Raw genomic sequence first — 25851 nt, forward strand, 5'->3', positions numbered from 1 at the left:
GAGCAGCAAGCTGTAAGACAAGCCTGACTGCTGAAATTAAGAAACTCAAGAAACATAAAGGTCAGGAAAAGCAAGTGACAGAAAGATACTGGCCAAAATTTCTAAGCTGTGCTTCTAACACATTTAAGAAGCCTCTGTGATCATTTAACTTCTTCTCTTTGCACTTTTTTTTTCTATCTTAGAAAGGAATCTGAGCAAAATAATACAATATAAAAGAGAAATTTCAGATTTTATAAAGCAGGTTTAGTAGTATTTCATTATTTCACTGATAAAATACTTCTAGCCTATAGATTGTGCAAACTATATTTATTAAAATTAAGGTAATTAAATACATTATTCAGCTACCTAGTCATTAGCTTTTGAGGATTTAATGGCTAGGTTTAAAAGATTGGGATTAAATATTAATGAACCGAACAGTATACTGTTAAGCTGCTTGTAACAATGATAAGAGACAGATAATTTTGTAGATTGTGCTAATAGTACTCAGAGTTCTTTAAAACAGGGTTTTGCGTGCTGTTAAACTGCATCTTTTTATGTCTTTCTTGTATCAGTCTTGAATGAGCTTTTAATCTGATTGTGCTTTTTTTACCCTATTTGTTTTTCTTCTCTTCTAATGCCTCTCTTTCATAGAATTCTTTTTCATCTCTCTTATTCCATAACTTATCATTTTCTGTCATTGCACGTTCTCTATCCCAGCATCTCAGTGCTCTCTTTTGTTTTTCATGTGATGACTGTTCTCATATTTGCATACTTTTTACTCAGCCACTTCTCTGCTCTATCCAGCCTCTAAAATCTTCATCTTCACTCCCTGTGTCCACTCCACCAGTCCACTCTGGAGGTCACTGGTACTCATCAGTGCCATAGCTTAGAGCTATGATTTCCTCCCAGCAGCAAAGCATTTCGTGGTGTCTGTCTTATGGAGTGCATGCAGCATCTCTATTGTCTGTGAAAAGTGCAGGACTCACTAAGACAGAGCAGCACGGCACATAAATAGAGTGGAAAGGCTCAGGAGCCTCTGTTCTAACAAGGGCTGTCAGGGCTTCCAGGGGCCCTACCATGAACCCAGGAACTGGAGTCTGAAAGCTCTGGGACAAGATGTGGAAGCTGTAGGGTTTACAACCAGAGGCAGTTTACACCTGAATGGCAGAATGGTGTATGGAATGGCAGAACAGGAAACCCTGAGAAAATACCAAATCAGTTAATTCAATATGTTCTTGGTGGTGTCTTTGCCACTGTTTTAGGGATGATTCAGACAAATGTTAACTTCAGATTTATGGAGTCCTGAAAAATCTATTTAATCATAAACAGCACATTTCATTCTTTCCAGGATTTTTTCAGAAATTCAAGTTTACTTCAAATTCATCTGTACTGATGCTGCTATTTACTGAACATTATTTCCCACCAACTGCATATTCTGCTGTCTTTCAGACAGTTCTTTTCCCTTATTTTTTTTTTAATCTCTACAACACAAATCAAAGGTGTGGAAATGCAGTGATTCCTGTCCTGCAGATGGTGAACTGCAATAAAGACAAATCCATTGCCCAGCAAACTCTGTATTGTGCTTCATGCTTATTTAGCTTGATCCAATATCTCTAAGGTCAATGGCTAGTTTCTCAGTAAATTCAGTATTCATTGAAATTGGCCCCAAGTTATCTTCTCAACTGAAAATGGTGAGAATACACTATGTTGTTGATTATATAATGACAATGTTATCAATGTTTTAATAACAATACTAGTCTCTTTAGAAAAATAAAGTTCTATTATTCTTGTCAGCTCTACTTAAATGAGTGTACACTCACTTACCTGAATAGGTAGGTGCTGGAAGATATTTTTTAACACAGACCATTAAAATTTTTGTTAACTAAGAGATAAATGTGTCATTTTATACATAGGTAATGTGTAATGTAATAGAAATAGAATAATTTTGAGGAAAAGCCAATAAATAGACTAATAAATAGTCTATAGGAACATCCTTATTTTTCCTTCACTTTTTTCCAATAGTTTGTTAAAGAACCAGGATTTTTTTTTCCTGACAGCATGACTATGTGGGCAGCAGATATTCCCCGAATTTAGCCTGTATATTGTTATAATTTCATTGTACTCATTAAAAATACCCAAAAAACTATAAAATGTGTGAGCCCTCTTGTGGCCAGAATATCTTCTATGTGTCTTATGAAATCATCAAAAACGATGTGGCCTGGTGAAGTACATGCCTGAAAATATATAGAGAGCACTAAATGTAAATTTTTAGTTAATGCTGCTTATATCAGTTCTCTTTCATTTTTTTATAACAATGAAATCAATTTAATTTTTCTTTTATATCTTTCTTAATTTACTACTTGTGGCTAAAATGCCCAGCAACTTCTGGGTTTGTAGCAGGGGTTTTTACTTTAAAGTCTTCATATGTATCAATTATTTCAATCATTTGGGACCAAATATGACCATCAGTCAGAGCTTTATTTATTACTGATCTGGAGCTGAACTCTGAGGTGATTTTGAGGTGGAAGAGAATTTATTTCATTGGCACTTATCACTCTTCCCTCATGAATTCAAGAAAAAATGTGCCAAACGATCCAAACTATGTATTCATATTTAAGAACAATTCTTATCACCTGATACAACAGTTTTCATATTTTTGAGGGTTTTTTGCTTCCCTTCATTAAAAAGACTGTTTCTGCAGTGTAATGCTTTTCTTTGAAAAGAAAAAGGAAAAATTTTACAGCTGTTCAAATTAACCCATGAACTGGGCCTTGAGAAATTAGGTAGTAATTTTCATTGATTAGATAAAATATCAGCACTCTGTAGTTAAAGTTGTAATAGGTTTGCAGACAGAAAAGGGATGGTATTTTAAATTCAAACTCTGTGTTCTACTCCTCACAGATTTTTCCACTGCATAAGGTCTGTTACTGTGCTCAGATATTTAATGTAGTGTAATAAAGCCATTTTAATGTATATAAGTCCCCTGGGTTGCTGAACACTTACTGATTATTCAATTCTGCTGATCGATAACATTTGCTTAGTTATTTCAACTGAGGCCTGAAAAGAGACCAAAAACATACTTTTTGTTGTAACTGGCTATTTTAAAGTTCCACTGGAGAGTATTGGTTGCAATGCCTTAATCTTCTTCTGTATCACAGTGTTTATGGTACTTGTGTACAATTATTTATTTATGACCTTGATATATTTATATATATGTTCAAGAAATGCAAACAGTCAACATATCTGTTTGTATTTTTCTGGTTTATTCTGGTATTTTATTTTTAGTTTCCTATACGTTTATTTGTTTCTATCATAGTCATTTTACTAGTCTGGAATCAGATTAAAACAGGAGTGTATTTTTGAATCCTTGCTCTGTTACTCTGGACCTACTTTTTCCCTAAGAAATGTAGCATACATTTATATAGCAAAACAAATTCCATATTCACAAACATAACAGGTGTTCGTTGTTATAATTATTATCACTGCATCCTTAGTATAAATTCTTAAGAAACTCTTTGCCAAGAGTCACTGTAGAATGAACAGAAATCCATACCTCATACCCTAGAAAAATTATATGCACAGAAAATATGCAGGAGTCTCTAGAAAATATTTCAGAGAAGTGGCAAAGATTTAAGTGAGGAAGGGGAAAAGCCAAACCTCACACTCATTAATGGTGAAATTAGGTAAGTTTCTCATTTTCAAAATTTGAAGGAATGTAAATATTAATTGGGCAGAGCAGTGGCTAATAATTCATAGACTGGTTGATTTCTTTCATGAAAAGAAATTCAGCTCCAGACCTTTTGACCAAAGTCACTTCTCATATGAGATAGGTTGAGGCTACCCTGAACTGAGATGCTCCATCTATATTTAAGAGTACCTTACATTTACAGCTCTGAAGAGAATAGCAATCAAGTGTCCATTTCATTAGTTACAGATATTTTGGGAATTTTATTTCAGTATGGTTTTATTGATATATTGCAATTCTTAAGAATGACAAACAGCTAATGTAGGTTACTTTAATATAAAAATCTTTTCCCCCTGCATGTGGTTAAGAGTGACATGTTTCTTGAAAAATATCAGCAGCACCCATTACTAAGCACTTAAATGTGCATCTCTCAGTGAGATAGTCAGTAAAGACAAGGCAACTGGTTTATTTTATTTAATGTTTCATTTCTCTCAAAAGAAACCTTTTTAATGCATCAAGATACAGAAGCTTGTTCATGCCACATGGCAATGGAAGTTATAACACAATAAGTCCAGCAAAGGCAGATTGTTAAAGCTGGGCATGCTCAGCTGTATGTAGTAAAATACTGTGTACATAATTTGTGTGTACAAATAGCACAGAAATTGGGCCTTGGCTGGGTAAACAAGACATCCTTCTGCAGTATATGAATGAATCATAGGATCATAAAATGGTTGGGCTTGGAAGGAACTTTAAAGATCATCTAGTTCCAGCCACCCTGTCACGGACAGGAACGTGGTTGCCCAAAGACCCATCCAGCCTGGCCTTGACCACTCCTGGGGACCAGACAGCCACAGGTTCTCTAGGCAACCTGTTCCGGTGCCTCATGACTTTCTGAGTAGAGTTTCTTCCGAATATTTAATCTTAATCTCCCCTCTTTTAGTTTAAAACCATTCTTTCCTTTTCATTTTTCTGCCTGCGTAAATCTCCCACTTTTTTAAAAGCCCCCTCGATGTACTGGCAAGGCCGCAGTGAAGAAGGTCAGAGCCTTCTGCTCTCCAAGCTGGACAATCCCCCTCTCTGAGCAGTCATTGCAGGTGCTGCAGCCCTCTGGTGATCTTCAGAGTCCTCCTCTGGACACAGCCCCACAGGACCATGGTGTTCCTGGGCTGAGCACCAGGCTCAGGCAGGCGGGGTTTCACAGTGACCCCGCAGGAACTCTGCCAGCCGCCCTCTGAGCCCAGGCTCAGCTTTGGGCTGCCCTGACTGAGGGTGGGGAGCCCAGCACTGTGAGGCTTGGCATGGGGCTCTCTCTGGTGGTTGCTCGCGTTTCAAGTCCTGGCACAGCAGGCAGAGCCACCCCTGAAAAGCCATCTGCCTTTCTGTTTTGCAGGTGGGCACAGAACTGCAGGCCAGATTGAAATTAGGGGCCTGGCTTTTTCCAGGGGTGTTAAATATAGGATGATAAATTCTCATCTAGTTGCAGGATTAGCACGGTCTGCTCACTCTCAGGAACAGGGCAGAGGAGTCCATAATGACTGAGTCCTTTGGGATTTGATTTAAATGCTCTAGAGGTCAGAAAGTCCTTCAGTCAATCCTTTGGATGGCCGTGGGTAAGCACAAGTCCATATTGTCCCATCTTGTTTTGTCTAACTAAGCTGTGGAGACAACTTGCTAACACTTTATGTGAAGTTCAGAGCTATATCTTAATGGAGTACAGAATCTGAAAAATATAAAAGCTAAAACTTAAGGCATAGTTATGACAGAAGATGATGGGGATCCAGGGACCAATATAAAGCCAGAAAATTTTCAGGTGAAAAAAAAATTACACTGAAGTAAGGGCTAGTGAAGAACAAGATATTGTTCAGGATGCTATAGGTAATTACAGAAAAGCTACCAAGGTTACAAAAATAATGAGCTTTCCATTTTAACCATCAATTCAGATAAAGTGAAAAAAGGAAAATTTTCAGTGAAAAGCATCCTGAAGTATCTCTTTTTAATTCTCTAAACAAGTCTCTGAAAATAGCAATGGATTAATTTCCTTTCAGATGCTTCTCTCAGAAGAGAGCATGAAAATATCTTAGCAACTCTTTAAGAAAAGTTAAATTATTTGAAAGGAATATTAGTTGCTTAAGTTCTTAAAATTATGGCTATTAATAGACTACATGGTGCACTGGTGTGGCTGTTTCTAACAGCAGTCTGATTCACTGTGAGTGCACAGGCTGCTTTAAATTATTGAATAAATCTGGGTTTTTAAGCAAGATGATGGAAGTGTTCCTTATAGCAAATTGTCAGTCAGAAATAAGTAAATAATGATGATATGATATGGACACTGATAAAGATATAAATTACATCGCTACATATATAGATTCAGTTATTTATACAGAAATGTACTTTTATATATATGTTTATCTGAAATTACATATATGTATGTAAATATGCATACAAATATTAAATTCTTCATGTTCTAGCCTGGAAAAAAGGCATGTATAACATAATTCCAGTTTCCATAATTTAGTGAAAGTATTTATGCTCATTTTAATGAGTCATGGTCTAGAAAAGTCCCTCAGGGAATAAGTTGGGCTTAAAAGCTTGCAGTGCAAATATTTCTCTGGAGGTTTTCTTTAAGCACTCAGCTAAGTTACTAAGTCACATAAGTTACTAAGCGAAGCAGGATAATTGCTTTTATAAGTCTCATTTCTGTATTTTAAAGTCTTTTATTCTTTCTTTAAGAACAGTTTTAATTTTACACCATTTTCCTGAGTTTCAGATAAACTTAACTATAACTTGGCTTCTTTTGTTATGTAGTCAACAATAGTTTCTAATCAACCTTGATAAAAAATATTTCTCTTCTAGCCATAGAACCACAGAATATCCAGACTACAGAAGAGCAGAAAAAAAAAAAAAAAAAAAAAAAAAAAGACAAAGATTAATTTCTTAATCCTTAATCCTCTTAAATCTTTGGACTTCCAAATGCAACAAAAATGTAGTGTTTGAAGACAGTGAATCTGAAATTTTTGATGTAGAGTAACATACTCTGAAGTTTAAGTATTTCTACCTGCTTAGCATATAAAAATCATACAATTTTGGAGTGCAAAACTAGCAGGGGTATGGTTTTCTTAAAAAAGAACAGAGATGGTTACATTCAAAAGGACTTGAATCTATCACATTTGGCGGCATTTGTGCTGTTAGTGACTGTTTTATCCGACCCAAAATCCAAGCAAATGAGATTTTGGGAAGCAAGCAAAAGAGTTCTTTGATCCTACATTTTGAGTTAAAGAACAGTTGTCTCAGAGGCAAAATTCTGTTCTTTAAGCCATGGGATCAGAAGGTTTGGAGATAGCCTCTCAGAGAATATTTTATTTTGGCTAGCTAAGAAGGGGCGCTTGGGATGTGTGTTTGTGACTCATTGTGAATGAGGTTTATGAAACACAAATAAAAGTCTGCTTCAGTGACTGGAGGTTTCACACAGGCTTCCTTCACTCTTCAAAGACTGTCTAACAAATGCATGAGCCTTGCAAATGCCTACTAAGCACCAACTAGTCCAGTCAGGCACTTTTACTAACATGTCTTTGTCACTGCTAATTGTTCTGGAAATTTGAGCCAAATGTTGTATCATTTGTTCTCTCATCCATATGAAAGGGCTTCTGAACTGTCTTCCTTCTTTTGCTCCCTTCTTAAACCTCTAATGAATTTAGCAAGCTGCTCATCTATTGATATTGACCTGGATTGGTTCTTGACTGGCCATTGCCTTCTTTCCACCGCCAGGTCTGTAGTAATTTCCACCTGAGTTTTTCACAGATGATGAACAGAAAAAAGCCAGGCATAACACAGCCTATGATTCTTTGCTTTACCAGGTGCAACCTATTATTCCACCCCATACCTATGTGCCAAATGTCATTTAGCATTCTTCAGAGTCTTGCTTACTAAAGTCTCAAGGGAAGAATGAAGCTATAGGGCTCCGAAAAAAACATAGAGAAACTTAAATGTGACTGCATTTCACTATGATCAAAAATACATGGAAAATGTTCTGCAGCCTCTTTTAGCAAGACAGAAGCATGTTCCAGATTACAAAACTGTAGTATGGACTTGGTTTATTTCTTTAGACTGATCACTCTTACTGAATACTGAATATTGGCTGAATTAAGAAAAAATGTTTGTGTTTGCGGGTTTTTTTGTTTGTTTTGGGTTTTTTAGATACTGAAAGACTGTCAGCTAGATTCTGTTAAAAAGAAACTACACTTTCAGCAACAAGGGTGTCATGTTTTCCTGATGACTTGAAAAAATTGTTGCTACCTCCCCTGGGGCAATGGGGAGCATAAGGGAAAATATGTGGGAATATTCCTATTTCTGAAATACTTTAGCAGTTGCTTCCATAGCAAAATCAGCTTGTCTGGTACATAGTTGTAAAATATTTTCTTTTCAGAACTTTGAAAAGAAAAAAAAAAAAGTATTAGCTAGCCAAACAAGAACATTCACTGCATTATCAGTTTAACTGAAAGGAAAATATTCCCTTAACTAGAGAAAATTCTTAGAAATAAATTAATTATTAATTTCCTTTAGCAAGCCTAACCTTGATACTTTAATATTATTGAAAAGCAGTTGCAATAAATTCACCATTTCAGCTATTTGAAGGAGTATATGGAAAACTGTGACTCAACAAGACTCCTCCAACATATAGTCATGTTTTGGCTTGTGCACAAGGCTTGATAGCATTATCATGAATAGTTGATTAGGCTGGAGAGCGCAATGTCTGCATGCATAATTGAAGCTATACAGAAATAATTGATCTAATTGCCAATGCTATGTAACGTCATTCTGGTTAGAGACCTGTCCCACCGGCTGATATCTGCCCTACAGTTTCCCCTCAAAGAGCATATGGGATATTCTGAAGGAATCCTTAATATTTTCTATTACTCCTTTGCCCTGCAAGGTCTCTTCCTGACTGCTGATAAACCATGTTGAATATTCTCTAGTAACCAAACTCATCCCTGCTTCCATGTCCAAGTAAATTATTGGAAGGCATCCAATCTATTGGGGCATATGGATTTTCTGTTTGGTATCCCTATACCCTCTCATCGTGAATGCTGGAATGAACAAAAACTACTAAGAAAATGAACAATTTTTAAAGAAGAAATGACCCTCTTTCTCACCTCTTCCCAAGTTAAAATATTTGTAAAATACTTTGCCTGTCCTCTCTCATGGGACTATTGCCACAGGCTTTCTGTAAAGGTTTTGAACATTCAGCTATTATAGTATATAGAATATGGGCAGAATGCAAGTGCTCAAAGAGGTTTCTTTGCAAAATATCTCAATTCCACCTCTGTCAATGCTGACATCTTGGCATGTGAGCACAGTCCCAGTCCTTATTCAATACTGACTGCAGGAGCTTTCTCTGGAGAGTTTTAGGAGTCACACATCAGATGAATGTGTACATAAGCACACACCAAAAGAAGCAAGTTATCAGGAACTGTCTGTGATAAGTGTGAGCTGAGGATGAGGAAAAGGCTTCCCAAAATTTCCAGTCTCAAATTCGTAATTTTGTGTACCTATAGTAACAGAGAGGCAACCTACACTAAAAACCAGGGGTAATAAATAAATACCAGACAGAAAAGAGAAGTTATTGAAATAATTTTTTTTAAATACTAAGCACTTTAGGTGGTCCAAAAACAGGCAAGGATTTACTCTTTCAATAATAGAAGGAATTTTCTTCATATTATCTGATAAAATGTTCAGAGAGGAAAACTCTCAAAAGTTCCAAACTGGAAATTGCACGGTCCAGCTTTTCAAAGAAATATACTAGAACACTGCTAGCCCAGTTTCAGAAAGGAATGGTACAAAAAAAAGTACTTGATTTTAAAATTATCAGTTTTATGCCAAGAATGAGAAGCTAGAATTTCTTTTCAAGATACCAAAGCCCTCGTAACTGATGCAAACATAAAGGAATGCTCCCAGTATATGATTCCTATTTAAAATATCCTTGATTGATTTTATTGCGAACAGTCAGCTTATGGAAGTATTATTGACATCAATTCAGAAATTCTCACTTAAGGAAATTAATGTGAATTTCCTTTTTAGAAGGGTGAAATGCATCACTTTGTTGACACTCACAAACGGTGTGGAAGTGAGAACAGTTTTGGTGCTCCATGTCAAAGCACCAGTGAAATCATCTCTTGGTTGTATCCCAATAAATCTCATGGATAAATCCAGAGAATTCTGTATACTAAGGTAGAATTAATTGCAGTAAATCTCAGGTATGTTAATTGCTTAGAATTTTTTTCGGCTTCAGAAATTATTCTTAAAACAAGAAAATAACAATGTTTTAATGCATAGCATTGTTTCTGTGAATAAGTTTACTGATGTTTAATGAAATAAATAATTACTTAAGCAAAGACATGAAAAACAGAGGCTTAGGAATGTATGCTAATATAAATCAAGTACATTTTAGGAAGTGAACTGTTTCTTTTATCTATTCTTGAAGTTCCTGAATTTAGGATTCAAGTGGTGCATCACTTCCCCCAATTGTCTACCTCCACACAGAAGTTTAATAATACAACAGGATTTATAGTAAAGATAATTGGGAGTTTATCAGCTTCAATATAGGTTCTTTATTTCCATACAAATATATTTTTATTGAAAATGTAGTATGTAGAACCTTAAACCTTTTAAAGGTAAAGGAGAAAATAATATGCTCGGTTAACATCCTGCAAAACAAAATATTTTATAAATCCTGAGGAAACATATTAAACCCCTTTATCTTAGACAGGTTCCAGCTTGTACACCTGCCCCCACCTTATCTATAGACTTTTTTTTTTTTTTCAAATAGAACTGTCTCAATTCTTTGCTGCTTTTGCAAAGTAGTTACAGGTATTAAGCTGTACGTCCAACCTTGCTGGGCACACGTACCCAGGTGTAAAGTTCTGCTGTGGAGGAGGCTCTTTCAGGCCTCCAAGGAGTTACTGCTCCGTGTAGCTCGAGAAGTGGAAAAGCACCATACACCTGAGTGGGTGGTGCATGACAATATTATAGGCAGGAAAAGTTAATTCAGCAGGAATAAATGACGTGCCAACTGTAAAACAACAAACCATCTTAAAGTTTCCTACCTCCCTCCCGTCCCAAAATTAACTTCCTATCGGGGAAGACAACAGGTCTCCCCTGCTGCTGGGCAAAACGGGAAGTGTTGATTGTACCTTGCTCTGAAACTTCATCGCTCTTTCAACACGAAACACTGAGTTGTCGTAAAGGTGTGATGAGAACCATTGGCAACACGGGGAAGAAGACACTGGTGAGCTGCGAGCCACCTTCAGCCCCGCTTCCAGCCCCCGCCCCGCACTGCGGGCAGCAGCCCCGGCGCGGCTGGAGCCGCTCCGCAGGCACCGGGCCGGGCGGGCACCGGCTCCGCTCGAGCTGGGCACGCTGCAGACCTGCTGGTACCCACAGGAAACTTGGGAAATCACTTCGGGCTTTTGCCAGCTTTCAAGTGTGGCCCCAAACACTACTTGTAGTTATTTAGAAGAGTGTTGTTGACAGTAATATTCCATTATTAATAGCTTGGCAAAATCCATAGGACTCTGTGCTTTAGCTTCCTCATATGTAATTTCCCCTTCATGTGGTTTGGGTTGAAGCTGAGAGTTTTGTCTGAGGATATTTTTTACTTTAGTCTCGTTTTAATATGTGAGCACAAAGGAATATCGAGAATGCACACATTGCAGCATTTTTAAAAATGTGCATATAGTAACTTGGATGCAATAGTGTAGGAAATACTGAAAATCTGCACCTCGAAGCACCTCTCAAGAACTGAAGGAGCCTGTTCAGGGCCCAGGATCCTTCAGTCTTTTAGTGATGTGAAAGAGCTCCACTAGATTCCGTGATGCTTTTACAGGATAATCCATAAAAGTAGCTGTAAAGTCATCCCATCCAGGCCCACCACCTGCTAGTTGGGTTCATAATCAGCACTGCAGCTATGGGTAGAAAACTTACAACAGCTGTAAACTATCTTTTATTTAAACTTACATTTGCCATTTCAAAATGATGCTGCAGAGAGATCCACCGTTAGGAATGGCAGAAGGAAGTGTGCAACACTGGAAGGTGAAGTTTTGCCACAATATTTACTCTCTTCCTTGTTTAAAGATGATAAAACCGAACACCAACAAACATCTATGCTTTCCATTGTATAGCATCCAGTGCTGTTGATTTTTATGTACTCAGGGAGAGTTTTCTCACAGTCTGGTGTTTGCATCTATTGACTTTGTAATCTATAGACAGACTCTTAATGAGCAGAAAAGACAAGAATCTCAGAGATAAAGCCTTGGAATAACAGTGGGCCTTTACAGCTTGTCAGTAGGAGAAAGCTCAAACATAAATATCTGATTTACAGAAGTAACACAACTTATTTTGATAGATTACATTGTTTCTGTTTCAAATTACTCTGTCAATCGAGAAGGAAGAGGTTAAGAGGTCATATTTTAAAAAAAATGCTTGAAAGGGCTCTTTCAAGGGATTTTTCATAAATTTCACCTCCATAATTAATTGCTTATTTGTGATATTGCAGAACCTCTACTTTGTCTGACAAACATGCTGATTTTGTGGAATATTGCTTTACAAATCCCCTCAAACAGACAGGAACAGGACCAAAGCCCCTACACGTGGACTAAAGTGCAGTGATTTGCATCACACAGTAGTCCCTGGTACGTCTTCGTCACATCTTCACTTCCAGTTTGATCCTTTTTCCCTTGTTGGGTGAGGCTTTGCTTTGACCTCTTTCACTTGGGAACGGACCACGCAGAAAACCACTGGGCTTTTTAAGCAGAAGTGAGATCAAGGCTGAGAATCGTCTGTGTTGAAAACTGATAGAGCTTTCAGTGGTTAGCCAGCAAGAGGCGGGCAAGGAGAAAGGTTAGGGTGTAAAGTCTTGAAGCAAAGTGGCTATAGTGGGGCTTAACTTCATTCTTGAGTATCAACCCAACGACCTGGGCCAGCCGATCTACTGGAGACGGAGCCTTTTGTCTCTCCCGTGCCTTTTCCGTGTCACCGCCTCCGCGGTGGCACCCACGGCCGGGGAGGACACCCTGTGGGACACCCTCAGCACCCAGGGGCTGGGTGCGCTCCTGGGGGTGCGGAGAGCCCCGCCGGGGCTCTGCCCGTGCCATGCCGCGGTTCGGGACGCCCGAGAGCAGGCGGGGCGCGGGGAGGGCCGGGCGGGCGCTGGCACCTCCTGCTCCGGGCAGAGGCGTTCGCGGGCCCACGGGCCGTGCTCTCCGCACGGGCGGCGCTGAGGCCCCCGCGGGTCCCTCGGCCGCCCCGTCCGGCGCAGCGCGGGGAGGCGGCGGTGCCGGGACAGCACGGCGCTGGGTTATGGGCAGCGTGTGACACGAGGAGCGTCCTCCACACGCGTGGGGCGGCGAGGAGAGGCTGCTCGGCCCCGGAGCTGGCCCTGCCCGCTGCGCCTTCGCTTTTCCAAGGGCTCTATTCCCCGGCAGCCGGCAACAGGAATAAATTACAAAGCCTCACTTAATGTTAGTGACTCTTTAAATGGAATTTTTCATTCAAACTTTGTCATTAAAATAGAAAGCCCTTTTGGTTGTGACCATACAGGCATAATAAATTGTATATGTTTGCGATACTGAATGAATCTTGCCCATATGCTGCACTGCAAGGCTACATGAATGAAGCATTTACCAAATCAGGCCCACCACATTAAACAGAAAAACAATCTTTATTCATGGTAACTTATCAGTTTCAATTAATCAACCTCAACAATAGAAATTCTGATGTGTTCAAGCAACTTGAAAGCAATAGGTCATCTCCAGGGCAGCCATGTTGTGTCTTTGTGCCTATGGCTTCAAACAAAGCAACATCTCCAATAAATGTACATCCCCACACACAGATGTGTGACTATATCTGTATAAACACCCAGGCGCACTGAAGGCCCTGGTGTACACGTACGTAGAAGTGTTTAGCTTTTTGTCATACAAAAAGTAATTGTTTGTAAAAGTAATTTTTTTTTTTTTTTTGGAGCTCCACAAGTTTAAACAAAAGAAAAGAAATTTCCATTGGATGACCATCCTTTCAGTTTCTCTGCTGCTATGTGAATAGCATTGTGCAAACCATTCCAATGGTATTGAAAAGGGGTAACCATTGGTTTGATTTGGTTACACGGTTTCGTAAAGAGCTCCCTCCCACTGCCTTAGGGTCTGTGAAAGGTCTGTGACCTGTTTAGAACTGCCAAGTGAAATGTCATGTCGCCCCTCCCAAATGGGAGTATCTGCATTCATTTGATCAGTATAAAAAATGATTGGGGATGGCGAGATCAGGGCTTTTGAATTGCAATTTATAGCAGTTTACAAAAATGCACATTGTTGGAAAAGAAAACATGGAAGTGTTTCTTTCTAAATTGCATTACCTGTGAAATGTCATTAGTCTTTTTAGGATATTGCATCCTATTTTTTATGATCTCAGAGAACGATTTAAATGAAGAAGTTGAGTGTTTGTTTGAGATACGAAGGCACAGCGCACTACCTATGGCACCTGCTAAGTTTTGACATCAGCTGCTGGAGGAAATGTTTCCCGATTCCTCTCCAGCTTGCGTCCATAGTTCTGCTGTCATCACTTGGTAGTGCCGCCTATTTCATGAGATCTTATCATTTTAGTGCAATGACAGGAGGCTGCTGCTTTCTGGGAGGGTGGTTTGTTCATGTCCAGGGCTCAGCATCCTCCTACCTCCCGCCGAGCGCTTTGACCACCGCTGCCTTGTCCGGAGACGGCTCCGCCGAGCGCTTAATTTGTTCCTCTTGCGATTGCCCGCACCTGAAAAGAATCAAAATCAAAGCAAACGAAACACAAGACCAAGGAAAAACGAAGGATGGGTTGCACTGATTAAAAACTATCCTTCCTTCAGTGTGCCGTCTCTCAAAGCCATACCCCCGGGGTCTGCGCCCTTAACGCGCCCAGTACCGTGGCTGTGGCGCGGGGAGCGCGGGTCTGGAGGAGCGCCGTGTCCTGGGGCTGGGCACCCTCCCTTCCCCGCTCCGTGCCTGCCGTGGGCCCCAGAGCTCAGCACTGCCTGGCAATGTCAGCGCTGCTGGTCACCGCGGGCACAGAGGGCACCACACGGGGGGCGGCCCAGGGGCTGCTCTGCGAGCGGTGCGGGACAGAGAAAGGTGCGGAGCAGAGAATAACGGGGGAACACGGCTGTTTCAGAGGCAAAAGCGAAGGGTGAAGGGGCCCCGGGTCTGCCCGGGACGGCGGGTGCCCTGGAGTTGCTCGAGCCAGGCCCCGAGGGCGGCGGAGGGCAGGGATGCTGGCTGCAGGGCCGACAAACCGGGCAGGGAGCCGAGGGCTGCTCCTTCTCCTGCAGGTGCCTAGTCAAAGGGTGAAGCTCTCCCTCACGACCTCTACTCCTCACCTTGCAGGTGCTCTGCTGCCAGCAGCGCAGGGAATGCCGGCTTGCTCTGAAAAGAGCACCCCGCCCTCCGGGCCAGCTCACCGCGGCCTCGGCCAGCGGCCGGGTCACCCTGGGCCTCCTCTTCCCTCGCCCAGACCGAGCTAAACATCGATCGCGTAAAGGTGATACCTCAGCACTCGGAGAGCCTTGGAGCGGCACGGCCCGCACGCCACGTTGCCGTGAGAAGCCCTGGCAGGTACTCGTGGGCACAGAGTCCTGCGAGGGCAGAGTGTGTCCCTGGGTCTTCTTGGGCTGGTCCGGACCTCGCGACCAGGGGAGATGGAGTGTCCTCGCCGACCCCACGCAAAAGCTGGACGTCAAGTTCCGCAGCCGAGGAAGTGGTCACGGCACTAAGCCTGCCAGAGGTCAAGAAGCGTTTGGACAATGGCCTCAGGCACATGATGTGATTTTTGGGGGTTGCCCTGTTCAGAGCCAGGAGTTGGACTTCTATGACCTTTGTGGGTCCCTTCCAATACAGTATTTTCCATGATTCTATGACCACGTTGGCTGGGTCCGGCACAGATGCTCTTTGTAGCTGTCACCCAAGGCTGAAACGTTAAAACGGGACAGATAAATTATTAGGAGTAAAAGCCTCGAGCGGCTTAATTGGGAAAAGCAGTCCTGGTTCCAACCAATGTCCGTACAATTGCACACTGCAGTCCACCATTATTCGAGCTTCATCTACTATGCACTATATACCACCGTCTCCAAAGGATTGTTGCCCTAGAAACTTGTTTTAAATCTCCAGCTATATATCAACACCTTGTTTTAGCAGTCCTTGGCTGAATTACAGTTACACAGTTTGGCGCTTCTTTCAAATTTCCTCCCATCAGTTTGGCCAAAGAAAGGAATTTTTCTCCTTTAGAAATGAATTGGCTTAATTAGTAAGTAGATTAATGGCAATTGCTGGTGAGTTGGTTTCCAGCAGAGTTTCACCAGAGAGGGTTAATCGGAGTCAGGTCTGGAATCTTTCCCAGAACTGGCTGCCAGCCATTTCCGTCAACCAATCAACCCCGTAAACAAACGCGCCATCCGCTGAAATAGAGTTTATTTCTTACTGTCATCCCGCTGGAGTAATTTCCCCAAACAGCCGCCACCTCGCCATGGGTTTGAAATGGATCGTCCTGAACTCGGGGATTCTAATTTTCAGTGATTTCCCCGAATCTTTGAAGCATTTCTCCTGCGAAAAAATATTTGTTGGGCGTATCGGCATTCAATAAACAAGTAACCTGCTTTCAGCAGCCTCCAGCTGAGATTTTCCCTTCTAAGAAGCTTATAATTCGAGGCAAAATCAGTTAACATAGCAGGGCGATTCAAAAGTCTTTTCCAAAGTCACTGTCTCAAACGTGGGGCAAGCAAAAAAAAAAAAAAATCAGCATTGACTTTGACACCTTTTTCAGCCTTTCCACTTTTTTTTTTTTTCTATACCGATACAACGTATTCATACTTCGACTTGCAGCTGCATTAGTCTTGCAAAAAAAAAAAAAAAAATCCCTGCTGAGAAATGCATATAATAGGAAAAACAGATCGGCTGGACAGCAGTGTAATTAATGCCAGAAAGGGCTGAGGCCGGTTTCATAGTTTGTCTTTTGAGGATATCAAGACGAGACCTGGTGAAAAATGACGCATGCTTTAACATTTCAGAAAGCTGGCAACTAGCAGCGCTTGCCCCCCCTCCACCCCTCCTTTTTTTTTAAACTTTATGCCTCTGAACAAAGGGGTCGGCAGAACTAGCTAGGTTGTAATGAGTTCTGTGTCCCTAGCACATTAAGTGCATCATGGAAACATATTGTATCGAAATAGTTTGGAGGAGAATACTGGGGATGAAAGAGAAAGGGTGCTTTGATCAGCTCCCTGGGGTCCTGAGTGCGCGCAGACCGACTTGCAAGGACTTATTCAGCTCTAGCGAGACACACTTACAACGCCATTCAAAGAAATTTGCATATCTGTAATTTATCACATTTGTCCCCAACATTTTTGCAAGGTAAATAAAAGTTGGCTGAATAAAAAATATCAATCATCACAGGGCGAGGGAGAGAGGGAGCCGGGAGCAGGGCGAAGTGTTTGTTTAACCAGACTCCGTTTGGAAAACTTTTGCTGAACGCGAGGTAAAACTGACCCCGAAGCGTTCTGCAGTTTATTTCAAGGCGGTGACCGCGCTTGTGACCGCAACCGGAGCTCCGCGCCCCGGCCCAGCCCGGCACGTCCCGGCTGGGCTGGGCCCGGACCCCCAGAGCCCGGAGCTCCGGCATTCGCTCCACCACCACCCACCCCGCGCAGCGCCGAGCAGCACCCCAGGCCCTCGGACCGCCCCTCGGCCCCGCAGGTCCCGGGAGAAAGGGCTGGCAAAGGGGAAAAGGGGGAGGCAAAAATATAACGTCGGAAAGGGCCCCCGCGAGGGCCTTGTTCAGCTTCAGCCGGCGGCGACCGCACCGCCACCGGCATCTTCAACTTGACCTTGGCGAGGGGTCCGCGCCTTCGCCTCATCTGTCACCCGCGCCCAGTGACAGTGATGCATTTCACGCATTGTCGGGGCAGGGCACGGGGAGAGCCGTCGGGGACGGGACGGGCTGGCTGCGGAGCGGGTGCGCTGTGTCCGGGCGGTGGCAGGGAACAAAAGTTATAGCGAGACGTCTGTGCTGCTAATTCCGTGAAAGGCGCGGCCCGGTCCCCCCCGCGGGAAGGTCAGTGTCGCGGGCTGCGCTCCGCCGAGGGGGGGCCGCAGTGCTCCGCGCATCCCCGACCCCGTGCTCCCCACGCCGGCGGGCACGGTCGGTCCAGACAAGTCCCGAAGGCACCGTGTTTTCCCCCATTTCCCAAAACAGCCATTCCGAGCCCACCGGCGGCGATCAGGCACGAGAGAGGCTCTCCGAGCAGCGTTAAGACTACAGGGTCTCTCCCCACTGGCCCCAACGCGCCTCGAGCCGCTTCTCGTTTCAGTGGCAAGGGGCAGCTCCCCGTGGTGTCGCCCGAGTGGAGGTCGGAGTCGTCGGGGGTCCCCGCCTCGCCCGGGGCCGTCCCCGCCCGCCATCCGCTGGGGAGCCGCCCGCCCGGGTCCGCGCCGTGGCTCTTGCCCGGGACATCCCTCAGCCGAGGGCCGGAGCGCGGGAGACTGCGGCGGTGAGCGGCCGCTCTGAGTCGCTCCCGGTCCCAGACGAACTTGGGGGCCTGTGCAGCCGTCGGGGCGCTCGGCGGAGGTGTTTCCCAGAACGGGAAGTCGCCTTCATCCGCCCGGGGAGCGCGGAGCTGCTGCGCCGAGGAGTCCCCTCAGACCGGTCCCCTGACCGCGCCCCGGCACGGCAGAGGGCTCGCGGCCCCGTCGGGGCGCGGGGCGCCGGCGGAGGATGCTTCCGCCCGTGCGACCCCGCCGCCTTGCCAGTCCTCTGGGAGCGGACAGCCTCCGCCCGGTGGGGCCGGAGGCTCGAGCCGCGCCGTTCCAACTGGAAATCCCGGGGTGGCGAGGATCAGGGGGACCGGGGTGGCCACGGTCCGTCCGGGCGGGGCCGGGCAGGGCCGGGAAGAGCCTCTTGGCACCCCGGTGCTGTCCTGCGGGGCGCCAGAACGGGGCTGACACGGCGGCACCGGGCCGGCCCTGCCTTCTCCAAGCCGCTAGGCGTTCCAGGTTGCGCAGAGCAGGTGCACGGGAAAAGCGGGGGTCCGCGCCGATCCGGGGCGGCAGGCGGAGGCTGGGGACGCGGGGACCAGGGCGGGCAGGGGGTGGGCGCTCCCGTGGGTCCCCCGGGTGCCGGCTCCCGGCCGCCCGGTCGGGTACTGCGACCGCAGACGCAAAGTAGAGCGCTGCCTTCGGAGCCGGCGCCGCCGCCCCAGGGGCCGCCCGGGGGGAGCCCCGCTCCTTCCGGCGTGGCCGCCGCCAGACGTGGCCCCGCGGCGCGACGCGACGGCTCCTCGCGGGACCCCCCCCGGGGCCGCCCCCGGCGCGGCCACCGGGCGGCGGCGGCGCGCTCGTCCCCGCCGGGCGGTCTCCGGAGAGGCCAGCGGCGGCCGGGCGCGCCTTGCCTGCAGCCGGAGCCATTCATCCCCCGCCCCTTTGTTCGCCCTGAGAGTAACGCTGTGAATTAAAAGAAATGACAATATTTCGTATCTGCTCGCCCGGCCAGGAGAAGGGCCCTTGAGCCTGGCAAAAATCAGGCGGATCATTCATCGTGCCACCCCGCACCTGTGGGCTTGGCATTGAAAACCCCGCGGACCTCTTCCTATTCAACCTAATTATTCCCCTAAGGCGCACAATGGTTGAAATGGAGCAGGTTGGAGTCTGTTTATTGGTCGTAAATGTTTTTCTGAAGATCTTCTGAATCTCATTGTTAGCTCGTTGTTTGAGGCTGCCCTCTTTCTTTCAGACGAGAGTAGCCTTGGACTTTTCAATTTTCAATCGTAACATCTGCTTAATCGTACGGATCAAAATATGGAGACACAAAACATATGTAATGGTTGATTTGTTAAATCCTGGTAATGAGTTATTAACAAGGGAAAACAATAGGGCAGGATGGTGAGAGCCTTATGGTAACAGAGTCACTTTATGCAACGCCTGACGTTTCCCTTCTTGATAAATGGAACTAAGGTCTGAGCGCCAGGTGATAGCAAGAAAATCAATGTCTTTAGGGGCCGGCACCGAGACTTTTTTTTCTATGTGAAAAATTAGGAGACATAAAATTTAATTGGCTGATCAGGGGAAAGCAGTGGTCTTAAGTTTAATTGCCAGTAGGCTTAGCGAGGGAGACAAAACAAGATTTGGGCCTGTTTGTTTGCTTGCATCCCAGCGCCGAGTCCAAGTGTATCGTTGAAAATGTGTTTTATTATAACACATGTCATGCTTTACAGTTCCCATATTGTGTAAAGACAATAGTTAATGGTACATTAAAGACAAGCAAACCATGCCAACACGTCTTGGACACATTGTAAGGGCCTCTCTCTTTGCTCGCTTTAGGCAGCTGCAGTCCAGGACCCAGAAGCACAAAAAGAACAAGTTTGAAATACCAGGTGCATCCGAGAGAACCACGACAGGGATTGATATGTTATAGCCCAGGACATGAACCTAGCAATAAAGATATCATTGCGATTGTTTGCGGCTTCCACGCCATGTAAAGCCGGAGGCGCCGGAGCAGGCTGCTTTCTGGCAGCGGAGGCTCTGCCTCCCCGGGCTCCCCCGGCGCCCTCCGCCAAACCCGAGCACCTGTTGGCCAGACCCCGGCCCCGTCGTGGGAATCGCCTCCCGCCCACGCTTCCAGGTCTCGGCAGCGCGGTTTGTTGTGGAGTTATTTAGGACCATTCCCACCGGCTGCGGGATGCTTTGGAAAGCGGGAGGTTTACCAGGGGACACTCAACTGGTGTTTGTTCGACCTCGCAGCTGGTACTCGGTGCCAGCGAGAGATGCGTGAATGAAAGAGGGATGAGATCCCGGGCTCGGGAGGCTTCACGCCCCGCGCCTCGCAGGGCGCTCACCCGACTGCCGGCAGATGAGAGGCCCTGGGAACCGCGGCGGGACGGGTTCACAGTGCCCACGGCAGCCCCTGCCTGCGCACAGCTCTGCCGAGAAGTCACGCACGCCTTCCCATCCCTTTGCTGGCTGTGCAGGCGAGCGGCCTGATGCTTCCCTTCCTTTGGGTGGGGGGCTTATTGTTTTTTGGGTTTTGTTTGCTGTTTTGGTTTTTTGGGTTGGATTTTTTTGTTGTTGTTGTTGGGGTTTAGGGTTTTTGTTTTGGTTTGGGTTTTTTTCCATGGAGGATTGTCGGATTCGGTAATTAAGTTGTCTTTACACCTGGGGCATCACGAGTGATGCTGGTTCCGGAAGCACAGCATCAGCCCGCACACCTAGAATCCGCACCTCCCTCCTGTGAGACTGCGGGAAGCAGACTGCCTGCAAGTGCCTCTAACACTCCCTCCTACCCCAAGCGGGGTGGGGATTGCCCCCCCTTTTGTTTTCTCCTACCCTGCTTTCCAGCTCCCGCGGGGCTGCGGGGAGGGGCGGGACGGTCCCGGCTCCCCGACGGGCCTCCCCCGCCCCCGGGGCGCCATCGGGGCAGTGCGGCCGAGGAGGGGTGGCCCCACGGGAGCCGGTGCGGGGTTTCAGAGGACAGCGGGGGCTCTGGGAGCGAGGCTGGGAGGCGGGAAGCCACTGCCCACGGGGCCTCGGGCGGCAGCACTAGAAGGTGCAGCTCACGGCCGCGGGAGGAGGGGGCAGGCGGCTGGGAACTGGCGTTGCGTGGCTGTCAGTCACGCCTTCCCCACGCTGGTCCGTACCGCGCCGAGCAGTGCTCCCCACCAGCAAACCCCCTAAAGCTGCCGCAAAAGCTGCGAGCGGCGTTGCGTGAGCCGCCGGGTCCCTCTGGGCCGGGGGACCTGCACAGGCGGTTCCCTCCTGCCCTGTGCGGCGGATTTTGTCGCAGGAGCACGGCGCTGGGGTGAATGGATGATGAGTCAGTCAAAAGGAGCTGTCAGTCTCTTTGAAGATTGCGTTTAAAGGGACTTGCCAAGTCAAGACGGGAGAGTGACAAGATAGAGACCCTGGTGCTTTACATGCGAAGGCCGGCTCTTCCGCTTCATCTGCACCATACTAAAGGATGTGTTGAAGCATTGAATCACAAAAAAGTGGCACGCCAAAGAAAAGGTGCCACATAACAATGATTGTAGTGTTTTAATTGTGGGGGATCGCATCACCAAAGCCAATTGAGACGAACGAGGCTATACATAGAAGGAAACGGTACAACACTTCCATAACTTATAATTAAACTGAAGTCCGACTAACATTTGACTTTCTAATGAGTGTAATGAGATTACATGCCTGATGGAAGCATTTGTGAAAAAGCGACTTTCTGTGTTTAATGAGGTCCTAATACAGGACAAGATCGAATTATAGGTCGGCTCTTTTTCTCTCAAAGAGCCCCGTTTAAGTTCAATGACACCGGTACCGCCCGCCTGCCGCCGGACGGGGCGAGGCTTGCGGCCGGTCAGCCCCGCCGCAGCCCAGAATCGCACGAAAAATGAGAAAATAAAAAGCAGTGACGCCCCCACAGCCCCCGCCCCGGCCCAGCCTCGGCGTGTTTGTGTGTGTAAGTAGCTCCTCTAATTGCTATTGGAATAGATCCATGCCATCCGCGCTAGGGAACTAAATGTGTTTAACTAGGTTAATGCAATTAGCATGCATGCAACATATTGCTCCCACTTTGAGGCAGTTTTGGAAAAAAAAAAAAAAAAAAAAGGAGAAGGAGAGATGTACAGTATATGATGAGTTATAATTATACCTTGGCTCACCCGGGCCGTTCCCATCCGCCTGGGCACCGCGCGGGGACAGCTCTGCTCCGGCCGCGGGCCGGGCTGGGCATCTGCGACTCTGCCGGGGGCTGAGCCGTCGGGGCTGAGCCGCGGGTGCCACGGGAAAATCAGCACCTGCGGCGTCGGGCCGAGCCCCCCGCCCCAGCCCGGGGCCGCCCCCCCGCTCCCGCCGGGAGCACTTGCAGCCCCCGGCCCGCCCGGCCCCTGCCGCCCCCACCCCTCGCCCCCGGGCAGGTGCAGCCCAGCCGTCCCTTCCGCAGCCGAGCACGCTGAGCTGGGGCTACCAGAGCGATTCTACCACCAGTTGCACGATGCCTTTGCCATCCCCCTATCCCCTCACCCCCAGCGGCAGCCCCAGGGCGAGCAGCGCGGGAGCTGATTCCAAGGCGCGGCCGGTGGGAGAACCCCGGAAAGCTGGGGGCAGCCGGCAGAGCCCCAAGCCTGCCCGGCCCCCAGCCTCGTCCTTCCCTCCCCGGAACTTTCAGGAGCAGCTTTGTGCGGCTCTGGATAGCGCGCCCTGTCCCACGGCGGCGCAGTCGGGGGTACAAGGCGGGGGGCACACACACTCGCAAGGTTTGGGTTTGGGGGCTCGGATCTTCCAGCTGGAAACCACAAACAGTGCTGAGACACTGAAAGGAGGGGACCTTCTAGAGATAGACAAAGACATCAGTTGGAAGCACTTCAGGAGAGGACGTCAAAAGGGGTGGAGAGAAGGCGAAAATGTGTCCCCGCCCGTCCCCGTCCCCCCGGCGCTATAAGCGCAGCCCGAGCAGGCGGTGGGGCAGAGTGGGGCCAGCATCTGGGCTGAGGGTGCCACTGAGTCTTGGGGGACACCCCGCCTGGAGACCGGTCCAGACGTTCATTGCAAGGCTTCCTCGGGATGTGGCGGGGCTCTCGGAAGCCGCTTCCCACAAATATACTGCTCCACAACGTACAATTCGGGTTTATTATTAACAAACACAAGGAGAGCCCACGTGCGGCAATAAATTATTTTCACAAGTTCTGACGTATTTTCCCCATTAAAAAAAAAAAAAGAAAAAAAAAAAAAGAAAAAAAGGTGCTGGTGGAATAAACCTATTGCATATCTTTAAAAAAATCAAGATAAATTATATAAATTAAAATTATATATTCAAAACAGACGATTCTACCTCATTATCACTACTCCGTAATAAATAGATAAATAAATTTGATTGCCCTTAGAGTCTGAATCTTAAATTACATTTACAATATAGGTCTCTACATACAGCATGTACAGAGCGGGCGGGGGCGGGGACCACCCGCGCAGCGCCTCACGCCACGTAGTCGAAGGGGGGCTCGTTCTCTATGTCGTTGACGGAGGGTTTGTTGTTCACCTTCCGCGGGTCCTCGGGGGTCCACACTTTGGCTGTCCGGATGATGTTTTGTTCCTTGAGCTGCTTTTCATCAGTCCACGACAGCGAGTGACCGGCCAGAGGGGGGAGTCCGTAGTCGGGGTCGCTCGGAGAGGGAGATCCTGGAGGGCAGGAGGGAAAAGGAAGGCAGGGGGTTATTGCCGGGGCCGGCATTCCTGCGGAGCGCGGTGCCGGGCCGCGCCGGGCCGTCCCGGGCCGCGCCGGCCCGCCACTTACTTGTGCCGCGGTGGCAGATGATGATTTTCTTGGGCTGGCTGGGGCTCTCGCTGCTGGCGCTGCGCAGCGGCAGGTCGGACTGCACCAGTTCGCTGAGGAAGTTGATGTAGCCGATGGCCAGGCGCAGCGTGTCCACCTTGGAGAGGCGCTTCTCGTAGGGCAGAGTGGGGATGTGCGAGCGCAGCCCCTCGAAGGCGTCGTTGATGGACTGCATCCGCCGCCGCTCCCGCACGTTGGCGGCCTGACGGAGCTGCTGCAGCTCCGCCTCGGAGCGCACCCTCCGCCGCCGCTTGGCCGAGCCCAGCGCCTGGAGCCGCCCCCCGGGGGACAGTAACGCCGCGCCCGCCGCCCCGCAGCATTCGTAGGCGAAGCCGGGCGAGGCGGGAGACGGCGGGAAGGCGACGGCCGGCGCCGGGCAGCGGTAGCCGCCCTCGGGGTCGCCGCCGTCGCGGTAGTACTCCTGCAGCTGCCGGCTGAGGAAATCCACGTCCGGCTCCAGCAGCCCATCCGCGGCCAGCACGTCCCGCGGAGGCGGCTCGGAGAAAAAGTCCTCCTCGTCGAAGTAGGGGGGCGAGGAGAAGGAGTCCAGCCCCCCGGGGAAGTGCTCCAGCAGCACGGTCTCCATGCTGCTCCCGGGCCCGGCGCGGACGGGACGGGGCAGGGGGGCAGCCCCGCCGGGACGCGCCCGCAGCCGCTGTCGCCGGCCCGCTGGCCGAGCCGCCCCGGCGGTGGCGGGGTCCGCATCGCACCGCACCGCCGCAGCCGCTGGCAACGGCGGGCCCCGCACGTCGGGCGAGGGGCCCCGAGCGCCTCGGCACCTCTCCGCGCGAGCCGCCACCGAAACGCGCCTCTTGGCTTTGACACAGCCTCCCTCTCGGCACCGAGAAGCGTCACCCCTGCGTATCTTATCCCCAGCGCTTTTCCCGCTCCCCCGGGACTGCCAGTCCCCGGCGCCAGCGGAGCCGCTGTCAGAGCGGGCATAGGGGGAATAGATGGCGCGGGTTTTTCGTGGCGTTCGAACTGAAGGCAATCGTAACATCAAAACACATCTCGTCAGCTCTTGCGCCTGGCCGTGCACCGATTTTGACCTCATCGGGCCCCGTTGCATTCTCCCTTTCCCAACTCCCGTTGCTCCATTCCGGACGAGCTCGCTCGGCGGAGGCTCTGTTAATAATTCCCTAACAGACTCTCACTGATTAAAGCCTTAAAAATTCTCACTAGAGTGAAATGGATTACCCGCCAGATTAGGAGAGGATTATCTCTGTCATTAGCGCTGCAATAGTTTGTCCGGCAGAGTCTGTCGAGGTTTATCGAAAGTGACTTTCCAGTGTGCCACCAGCGCGGGCACAGATCAAACTCCGCGTGGAAATGTACCCGGGTCTATCAGCAGAGCGAGACAGGGCCAGCTCCGGGAAGGTAATAAATGACTGGACTTCAAAGCCGCTGGCATCGCCGTGATAAGGGCAGGGAAACGCGTGAGTCACGGGAGGGAACAAAGAGCTTTGCAAGAACCACTTCTTGGAAAGTCCCGCCTGCAGACGGCCCACGCGAAAAGAACGAGAAGGGAAGGCGGAGACGGCTGCGCGAAGTCAGGAACGCGTCCACGCGTGGCCGTGGGACTGCTCCCACCGCCCCGGAAAGGGAAACTAAGGGAGTGTCCCGTTACAGGGGCGATGCAACGGTAGTGCAATTCCCCGTTCACGTCCACCCGCGGAGAGGGACCAGGGACCTCGGAGGAGACTGGGATGAGTGCGACCGGACTCCTGTTTCCACGCACGTCGGCCACCCCTCAATCTCTCACCCCCCCCCCCCCCCCCCCCCCCCCCCCCCCCCCCACCCACCCCCCCTCT

At 47.9% G+C, this 25851-nt stretch overlaps 1 protein-coding gene across 1 annotated transcript; it reads right to left on the reverse strand.

The window, feature by feature from the left end:
* Positions 1–23489: 23489 nt before the first annotated feature.
* Positions 23490–24717, reverse strand: PTF1A (pancreas associated transcription factor 1a). Its single transcript, XM_041489262.1, has 2 exons — positions 24002–24717; positions 23490–23886 (listed from the first exon to the last, which is right to left on the reverse strand). Exons 1-2 carry the CDS (start codon positions 24624–24626, stop codon positions 23684–23686), a joined length of 828 nt encoding a protein of 275 aa, XP_041345196.1. The 5' UTR covers positions 24627–24717; the 3' UTR covers positions 23490–23683.
* Positions 24718–25851: the final 1134 nt, after the last annotated feature.

The sequence above is a fragment of the Pyrgilauda ruficollis genome, unplaced genomic scaffold, assembly GCF_017590135.1.
Source record: "Pyrgilauda ruficollis isolate IOZ18807 unplaced genomic scaffold, ASM1759013v1 scaffold12, whole genome shotgun sequence".
Lineage (NCBI taxonomy): Eukaryota > Metazoa > Chordata > Aves > Passeriformes > Passeridae > Pyrgilauda > Pyrgilauda ruficollis.

Excerpts from the sequence above, each read along its gene's own strand:
- PTF1A (XM_041489262.1), bottom strand. The coding sequence starts at position 24,626 with ATGGAGACCGTGCTGCTGGAGCACTTCCCCGGGGGGCTGGACTCCTTC. Across the intron at positions 23,887-24,001 it reads CATCTGCCACCGCGGCACAA|GATCTCCCTCTCCGAGCGAC; the intron begins GTAAGTGGCGGG and ends CCTGCCCTCCAG.